Raw genomic sequence first — 9,744 nt, 5'->3', positions numbered from 1 at the left:
ATTTAACGTCGTATTCAAAGAATATCCTGAGATTCTACCAGGCGCTGAGCCAAAGATCCCCAAATTAAAATTTACTTTTCTAACTAAAAACATCATTCTCCACCTCGGACACCACCTTGATTAATCACCAATTTATTATTATTTTAAAACAATTTATTTAACTGATATGAGTATTATTTAACTTTTTTAAATCAAATTAGACATTGTATTTTTTAAAGCAAAAACAACAGCCGTGACGAGATCTATTTTTCTTGACAGATCCAGGCAGACTATTTTCTCTACCTGGTTGATCCGCCGACCTCGCGGCATCATAGGTAAGACAAGTTTGACACACTCAGCCACTCCTACACGAATTATTCGTTTATCGTTTACAAAGGGTGCTAGGCAGCTCAGGGTACTTGATGGAGAAGTTAGTTAGTTGCTTTAGTTCGTCCTTAAAATCTGATCTTAGCATGTCCTTCACCATTACCATTAGGGCATCATCCAGCTCGAGTGGTGTTAGCGATATTTAAATTGATCGGGGACGATCAGTTTGACGTGATTGGTAAATCCAAGTGGGTATGCAGTTATATGTTGCGATGTCCTAAAAAAATTTCCATGATTAACCTTATATGCAAAGTCCACTATTCTAATTTCTGTTGCCATTATCGCCGTTTGTTACTTTCGTCCTTTCTCTTCTGAGTCTACCCCAGGAAAGGATCCTTAGGAATGATAGCGGGGCATACATGCAAGAAAAATGGTTTCAAAAAGCACAAGCAGTGTGATGCTAGATTACTTCGAGCTAGCCCTCATTATACAGTTCTGCCGGATTATCGGTTGATCCTATATGCCTCGACTGTACAATAAGTAATAATTCCTGGACTTTCGTCACTCTATTGCCAACAAAAGAATATGATGAAGAATTAGTCCTGCTCAAAACTATCTCACTATCAGTCCAGAAAAACATTAGCTATTGTGTACTCAATACCCCAGCGCATAATTCCAATTGCGGAGCCACCCGAGATTGTGCACAAAGTAACGCTGACTTTCCCGTAAGGCATCGTAGAGCGAATATAACCTGGTACCCCATATAACTTCTCGTATCATTTTTGGCTTCTCTGCACAGAAAATACGCCGCCGTAACTGTGAATCCTTGAGTATATCCAGATTATTGGGAAATGTTGTCCAAGTTGTTTGTAATTCATCAGAGAGTGGCTCGTCCCAAGATACTTTTTGTTACCACAATTGCTAGACAAATATTTTTACAGGGATAATTACCGGTGAAAGTATACAAAGAGGATCAAATATTCACACCAAATCTAAATCCGACGACATTCAAATTCGTCTTAACCCAAAATTGATCAGTCCTTGGTGCCCATGTCAGTCCTAGAACCCTTACTGATTTGGAAGTTTCATTGTCAAGGTCCAGATTCACTTCTTGATTCTCGAGTGCCGTATGTGGTACTGGCATTTTAGCGGCTGGCTGCTATCATTCCTCCAAATGATAAGTTGGTACACTCTGTCCTCAGGATATATTAATATCCGCTTATACATCTTCTGGATATCGGTCAATTTTGGTAGACGGAAAGGGGGGAATTGCTGAATAGTCAGCAATTCATATTGAATGGTCAGTCCATTGGACATAATATCATTTAGCGAAATCTACAGTATACTATTCTTCCGGTGTTTGGGTTTGGTAGTGATGAGCTCCAGTTGCAGGTAGTATCACATCCTTATTCTCTCCAGTGATATGCTGATCAGGGAAATCCTAGAGGTGCGCCACGCTTGTATAAAATCAACCCAAATGCAATCCTTCTCCTGGAGATAGTGCTGAAGAATTCAAACACGAAGCTATCGATATCATCCCAAACATCAAAGGGGATATTAGGGGAAGACGGCTCTACGGTTTCTTACCAGGGCAGAGCCAAACCGTCAGACGCTACATCACCTCTGCCCTGGGACCAGTATGACCGAAGCGGCTCGCAGATGTTAAATGCTCCTTTAGATAATTCTCAGAACACGACATGACTGCGAATTATATTGAGCGTAAATCCGTCCATACTTTGGGCCAAAGCAACTTACTCCCTCTTAGGGCTTAGCATCCAAACTTCAAAAATATAAGGCGAAGACAGTTTTACGGTTTCTTGCCAACGCTGCCTCACCTCTGCGTATGTTGGCGGATTTACGGTCAATAAAATTCGCAGTCATGTCGTGTTCTGCGAAACCGTAATTGAGAGCTGCCTCATGGGGTTGCGAATTTATCAGTGAAATATTCATCGGAATATGCGGATAAGAAGTATCAAGTTGGCATGCGGAAAAGCCCACGATGAAAGAGAAGTGAAGGTGTCACCCGAAAGAGTGAACCAGGCAAAACAAGTAACACCTATTCAAAACACGGGAGAGGAGAAACTGGGGAGACAGTATGGCCTCAGGTTTGAATGGCATCCCTAATAGAGCATTCACCCGACCATTTCGCCAACCTTTTCGAATATTCTCTACGCATGGGAAGAAGCGAAAGGTGGTTTTGCTTCCCAAATCCAATAAGCCTCCTGAAAATCAAGCATTATATCGTTCGAAAGACCTCTTGGATATAATGGGGAAAATGATGAGGAGAGTCATCTACAACGGACTGTTGCCCAGCTTTGAAAGCGCTAATAGCCTGTGGCAACGACAATATAGGTTTCGACGCGCCCACCCTACGATGAATTTAATAAGCACAGCGTTGAGCCTAGCAAAATATGCGCTAAATTCTGGTGGCTTCTATGCCATGTTGGCAATGGATGTCAAAAACGTATTCAACCCCGGGAACTGACACCGAATTAAAAATGCATTGGCAGACATAACTGGTCATAAATTGACATAAATCTAGTGAAGAATTGCCTCTCAGAGAGTACATCGTCGCAGCAGGGGTACCACAGGGTATGGTTCTACCCTGCTGTGGAATGTCATGTATAATTGAGTGCTTGCTCTTCCCGTCCCTGAAAAGGATACGATTATCCGTTTCGCGAAAAATCTACCTGTAGTTGTTACAACAAAGTGAGGAATTGATGTCTACACGACGAAGCAGTCGTAGCGGGAAACGCCCAGGATAAGCCTGATGTATGAGGAACGCTTCCGTTTCCGTCTTAATAATGAACCACAGAAAGAGGAACACTAACAATGTAGTAGTCGGTGGACATACAATTATCTCTAAACCGGCTATTGAATATCTGAGTATAACTGTTAGCGGTATACTGAACTTTAGAAAGCACCTAGGGTATACGTGTCAAAAAGTAGCCACTGCGACACTTGCGAAAATGGTGCGGAATTTTGGTAGGCCGAAGCACTCTGAAAGATTGCTGCTTTTAACCGAAGTGGAGCGTGACCTGTGTGAGGGCAAGGACTTGCAGACTCTCAAAGCCGAAAACAGATGAATTCGGTTTACCGACTGATGACTGTGAGGGTTTGCAGGCAAGATTCTAAGCCACATCAGAAGAGGCAGTACTGGCGAGTGGCGGGCATGATCTCAGTATACACTCTGGCGAGAGAAATGACTATGCTGTGCCATGCAAAACATATGGAGAGGAAAATTGGAATACTTGCTGAAAAAACAGGCCCATTCCCAATATTACGGTATGGCTTGAGCAAAAATACGGAGGGATCGTTACCTAGGGAAGTTGACGAAACGGTGAAGTAGTGACTCTTCTATGAGCCACGCGTTAAAACTTCACTCAAAGTATTCCCTTTTCTTCATAAAAGATGACTAAAAGGGACATACGCTTCTGAGCGACAGTATCGAGGCCCTCCAGAATGCCCACTTTCCCCAACTTCAGTCAAATTTATTGCAGGATAGCCTGGACATGCTTAAGCTGATGGTAATAAAATGGAGCCACTCTGGAGTGCATTCCTTTCGCTCTTAGGATACTTATTAATACTAACTTCATCAGCAAGCCGAATTCCTATGGCCCCTGAACCGGTACCAAACAGAATATTGATGCAATATTCTGCTCCAGAATGAGGAATGTCTCAATATTACAATACAATCACATACCAACGAAAACTTCAGTGTGGTTCAGGCGACATCGTGATCGTGATGGGTGATTTGAAAGACAAGGTAGGATGTTATGAAATCTTGCTCAGATGAGGAAACTACGGTAACGATAACGGTAGGAACGTCTGTAGGTTCCAGCTTCGGCATTTAGCGTACATTACTCGAGAACAAAGCCTGCAGTTAGTCTTGTTTCAACTGAACGACAACGTAGATCTATTTAATCACACAGACCACATCGTTGTAAGTAATAGTTTTAGGACGGACGCCCGCATCGCGATGTTTACCTTTGCTTGCGGCTTATATCCGCATCTACTTGCAGGGACAGAGAGCATCGACGCCCAAACTGAAACCAGCCAAGCCACTCAGTTACGCCTAAATAATCCACGAGTAACAAGTGATCGAAACGCGTGGGAGTACAGTACATAACTGGGATGAGGCGGCTATCCGATTATGATGAACCTAAAGGAAATACACTGATCAAACGATAATCCTGAGTAGCCGAAGACAACCTAAAAAAAAAAGCTATCCCAGAAACCTAAAAAGTCGGCGAAATTGATCGTGAAGTTCCGCCCGCAAAGACTGAAGCTCCATCAAAGTGCTCGGCTGACACATCCTTACACGCCTCTGTGCTAGCCAGGTTTGGGAGTGTGGGGGGGATCCCTTGAGCGCTTTGATTCCTCACGTGTCATTAGCACAAAATTAAGGTGCCTATACCGATGGATGGTTCCGCACTGGATCTAAAAATAGACAAAAAACAAAGGAATTCGCGACGGCCTAACGAAAAAAAAAACAGAACGCGAGCTAAACTTGGAAAATAAAAAGAACGGCTCGACTGCACCCGAGTGCTATGATCGAGAGGGAATATCCACGACGGGTCACAGCCCCGATCATTGTTTATTCTACCTCAGATAGTTATTGAGATGCGGCCCTTGAGATTCCCTCCTTGATATCCGCAGGCCATTATTTAGAGCATTAAGCTATTAAGGCTTTGCGGAGGTCAAAGAGGAAGAGAGAGGGATGAAATCCTCAAATAAAACAAAAATTAGCTCAAATTCATGGTATATTCATGGGAAATGCTATCAAAAAAATATATAAAAGAAAAATGAAATCATAGCAAAAAAATTTACACGTTGATTACACTCCGAGCTCGGCGTGGCGTGTATCTGTTCTTGTTTTGTTTCTTTCTATTTAATACGGAAATTGCTTGACTCAAAAGATGGAAGAAAAAAAATATGTATACGGAAATACTACTAATTTTCTTCCCAGGGGTCCTCCCAGCGACGGACACCCGAAAAGGAAAATGTTTTGCACAAACTCAGACCAGAAATTCTTAGAGGTCACAAATGCGATCTTCTATGGATGTCGCACACTCAATGGGGAAGGTCTCCCGCAGCTCGAAACTGAAACTTCAACACAAGCCCTCTTGGCAGACTATGTTTTCTGCAGCTTTTTATCCTGCTGCCCCATGCCCATGCACAAATTTACCAAAACTTAACGTCGTTATAACATCCAAACCTTTGCACCGCTATCTCAACAAACTAATTCCCTGACCTTCCGACTTCGCCTCCACGACAATCATTGCTTTTTCCATTAACTTCCTTTCCGATTCCCAGCGTTATCCAATTCTCGGCCTATATAAATTACCTATTACGAGGATGAAATCATTCCTCAAGGCAGTATATTACTTCTGCCCAAAGCTGAAATTCGGGAGACCACTAAATTACATCTAACTCCACACTATACGGCTCCGGCACAAACAATGAAATTTTGAAATCCCACCGGCCGTTGATCAGCTGTCCGCCCACGAGCCGGTCCCCATGCCGCTACGCTCGCCTTGAACTCGACTGAACTCCAAAAGTTAATGTTGCAGCAACATGCGCGTGCACCTACGGATTAAGATGGTCAACTATCGTTCGTCAGTAGGGGAGCTACATTTCCAACCGGGCAACGGACATCTTGAACAGCTTTTCGAAGGTCTGAATTGATGAGCATTGGATCATCATCGAAAGTACTGTTTTAGGTCATGCCTCAAAAGGGCTCCATAGGATCTACTCGACTGCGGAAACTTGGATGCAGATCGACAAACCTAAGGAACTAGAGGCTAATACACCAAGACCAAAGGAGCTTTATTATTACTTCAGCGCCGTACCCCGCATCACGACAGAATTTCACAAGACTTTCGATGGGCCGATCAAAAAGTTAACGGTGGGCTCTTCATACACTAACAACTCAAAAGTTATAAGGAGGACTGTTTGACAACCTCCCCGCCGAACTGTTCTTGCAGCTCTATAGTTTTTGCAAAATTGAAAATTCCACTTATCCGTATGTCGTTTAAAGCTGAACTCTTAGGGAGGAGGAGTGGAAGAAGAAGATAATCATAACATTCCGAAAAGAACATTCGTTTCGCCTTGCGAATCATGCGAACTTCGGGTCACCACTTCATTGCTCTTCATCGTGTCGTGAAGCTTAGCCAAATGGCGCCGGATTGGAAGAAAGAAGCAATCATGGTCAAATCAAAACTAAATAGCAACAACACGAAACCGTTTGTCCTATAATTTTTTAACAACACGAAGTTTCTCGATCTAACATAGAACACTTCCTATCTTCATTAACAGACATAACACTGTAGGCCTTGGTCCATTTGGATACCTTGGTAGCGCTGTTTCTGCTGACGATGAACCGAATTTATGTTACTCGGAGCAGAGATAGTGCTAGAAACGTTTTGTCCCTTTTTTGCTGGAAATGCATATCTCATGAGTAACAGCAAATTGAGGATGTTCACACCAACATTTTTTTTACTGCTATACGGAAAGTCGCACCAATCGTTCGTTCACACTTATCTTCGCCGGGCAATAAGGGTACCTTGGCCCGACACAATCTCGAACGAATATCAGTAGGCATGTTGATTAGAAGGCGGAAATGGCAGTGGATAGATCATACATTAAGAAAGGGTAACCACTTCGTTGCAGGGTGGAATGCACTATTCAGAGCTACGTGCCGCAGAAAGTAGAGAAGCTGCTTCATGTTCTCCAACCAAGATCTACACTTCACAGCCGCAAGTTATGAAGGCTTGAACTACCCATCTCATTAACATCGATCCGGCACCAGAATTTTATCCATTTTTTTTACTAGAAGGTACACCACAGTTTTAAACCACATGAGTCCTATGCTCCAACATCTCATCTCCCTTGGTTATGGCATGTTCAGGCTGCACCGAAAGGGCTCCCATGCATTCCAAACCATGTGTACATTTCAAAAACTCATTTTTGCTTCTCTACAGTTCATGACCGTATACTCGGTCCTTTTCCGAAGTCAGGATAATGCTTCAGTAGTGCCTTCATTTCGAAATTTCTGGCACTCAAATCCCTATCCCTTTTAGTAACTAGTCATGGCAAACTAGGAATACTGTGAGTGAATCCTCAATTTCCAACTCACAGGATAAGAAAATTCATGCTTCATTTCAAAATCACCCATGAAGGCCGAATAAGTGCCTTCCGTGTCGTTTCACATAAAGAATAAAACAGTGTGACACAGCGCCTAGACTAGAATCAACTTGACATGATAATGCTACTAATCCTTCTCTACTATAGAATGAACTCCCAGAGAAATACTTGTACCCTACAAAGGCAGGAAAGCAAATGTTGATACCAATCTTTGCACTGCCCCAAAACCACCACATTCAATGTTACTTCAGAATGCACACGTGCAGATGGATGTATCTGTAGCGTTTTCCAAAACTTAATTTAAATTTCATGGTATAAATCACCCATCACAATGCAAGTGTAGCCTAAACAAGCCACCAGCTTTACCAGGCATACTAGGTAAACAATACATATTTCATTTCAGTTGCAATGTTTCGCGGAAAAAGGACCTTCAGTGTAATCTCTTGGAAACCACTTATCGTTCACCAATAAATTTAAATGACTTAACTCGACAAATTTTACGACCTCTACTTCCGTTTACATTTAAATACATTTTACGAACTTTTAGTTACAAACATTTACGTAAGATATTTGTATCTAGGCATGTATGACTCGTACATATGGTTTTGCGTTGAGGTAAGGTCATAGAACCGCGATAGTGGAAAAACAACGACAACAAACGGTTGGGAAAACGATAAAAGCCAGGAGTATCGGACATTGCGGTTGAATGTAATTAATGATAACAATTTGTTAAGATAGGTGAGACCTTATTTTTGGTTAACCTATTTCTAGTGTTTTCGGTCGGCCGAAGATACAATTTGCCATTGTTATACGTATTCGAGTGGAAATTTATTTAATTATCGAGATTGTACCATGCGTGGACGGGGAAGTTCATGGCACGATTTCAGGATATTTTCGGTCATAGAAGCGATTTCATAATGGATATTTATATTGAGCACGCGAGGCAGGAAACCAGTGAATGGAATTGGTTTGTGACTAGACTTCTGCTATGAGATTAGAAGCAATTTTCGGTAATAGAACGTGACTAGTAACACTTATTCAAAGAAGTAATCCATTTATACTGAAGAACTCTCTTAACACTCCAAGCTCTTTATGGAAGAAGTTCAAATCCATAAACCACTTACGAAACTAACCTATTGTTCTCCTGTCCTACTTCATAAAATATTTAAACCATGGCATTAACCTTCTACTCGTATCTGTTTACCCATCACCCAAACCCTAAAAAGATACAAATTTTAAGTACACATGTGTGCATTCAACCACTGCAGGACACCCTGAGGTGTCTAGTATCCAACTGTGATGTTGATAAAGCATTCCATATTGTTTACTCATAAATATTTAAACACTTGCCACTCTTCCAAGTTTGCCATTGTTGCTCCAGCTGTAAGCTCGTCCAGCAATCTGTTTCCAGCCTGCGTTATTTGTTCAAGCATAAACGAGGTCTCCGACGCCATAACTCCGGGAAAATGAAATCTTCCATTATTCTTTCAATACTTATATCCTGTGAGTTGCTACATATCAATTTAGATGGATTTATTCTGGCCGTTATCCTCAATATGTATCATTCCGTGTTCCTTTCACTGTAATAATATTAATAATATCCGATTTAGTGATTTACGTTCGTGGTAGCCCGGTAGCAACTGATGCAGAAAATGGCAGCGGATGGATTGCGAATGGGATTTGTGATTTCAAGTGTACCAAGGAGAGGATGCCAATCTGTGCTGTTGGTGTTGGAAAAAACAATTTCCAGATATTCCAGAACTTCTGTGATTTGATGCTGTTCAATTGTAAATCGAAAACTGGTAAGTTTCGCTAATTAGCTGCCTTTGCGATTCAATAGAGCTAATCCCCGGATCTATCTTACAGAGTTGCAGAAAGTTGACATGGAGAAGTGTTTGAATAAGAATTTGAAGCTTGAGGACCCTAAACAAATTACATCAAGGATTACCGCTGTATAAACAATATTTTGTCTCTTTCACTTTGATGGGCAATTTCGTTCTGATAAAAAGATATTCTATATTCAATATTATGTGAGAATTTTTGCTAAATCATACATAATTTCTAGTCCCCCTCCTTCCACTCTTGCGTATACAACATTTCCAGTAACGGGACAATCAACCCTTGGTCTCCAACATGGTATCTCCTAGGATAACCTGAAAAGTGTATTATGCCAGAACTTGTTCCCTCATGGACCCAGTGGGTATTTTCTTGGGATCCTACCCTTTAATTACCTTACCTTAATGCCGAAGAAAATGACATAGAGTTACAAAGGGCTGGAAATGATCTATTGAA

The 9,744-nt window shown here is 41.7% G+C and overlaps 1 protein-coding gene across 1 annotated transcript; it reads left to right on the top strand.

Moving 5' to 3' along the window:
- The first annotated feature begins 8,798 nt into the window (after nucleotides 1-8,798).
- LOC119649665 lies at nucleotides 8,799-9,481 on the top strand. The gene is made up of 3 exons (XM_038051926.1): nucleotides 8,799-8,955; nucleotides 9,063-9,254; nucleotides 9,319-9,481. The coding sequence occupies exons 1-3, from the start codon at nucleotides 8,919-8,921 to the stop codon at nucleotides 9,408-9,410; spliced, it is 321 nt and encodes a 106-aa protein (XP_037907854.1). The 5' UTR covers nucleotides 8,799-8,918; the 3' UTR covers nucleotides 9,411-9,481.
- The last annotated feature ends 263 nt before the right edge of the window (nucleotides 9,482-9,744 follow it).

The sequence above is a fragment of the Hermetia illucens genome, chromosome 2, assembly GCF_905115235.1.
Source record: "Hermetia illucens chromosome 2, iHerIll2.2.curated.20191125, whole genome shotgun sequence".
NCBI lineage: Eukaryota > Metazoa > Arthropoda > Insecta > Diptera > Stratiomyidae > Hermetia > Hermetia illucens.
The sequence above is the reverse complement of the archived record's forward strand: the minus strand, read 5'-3'. Positions and strand labels throughout refer to the sequence as shown.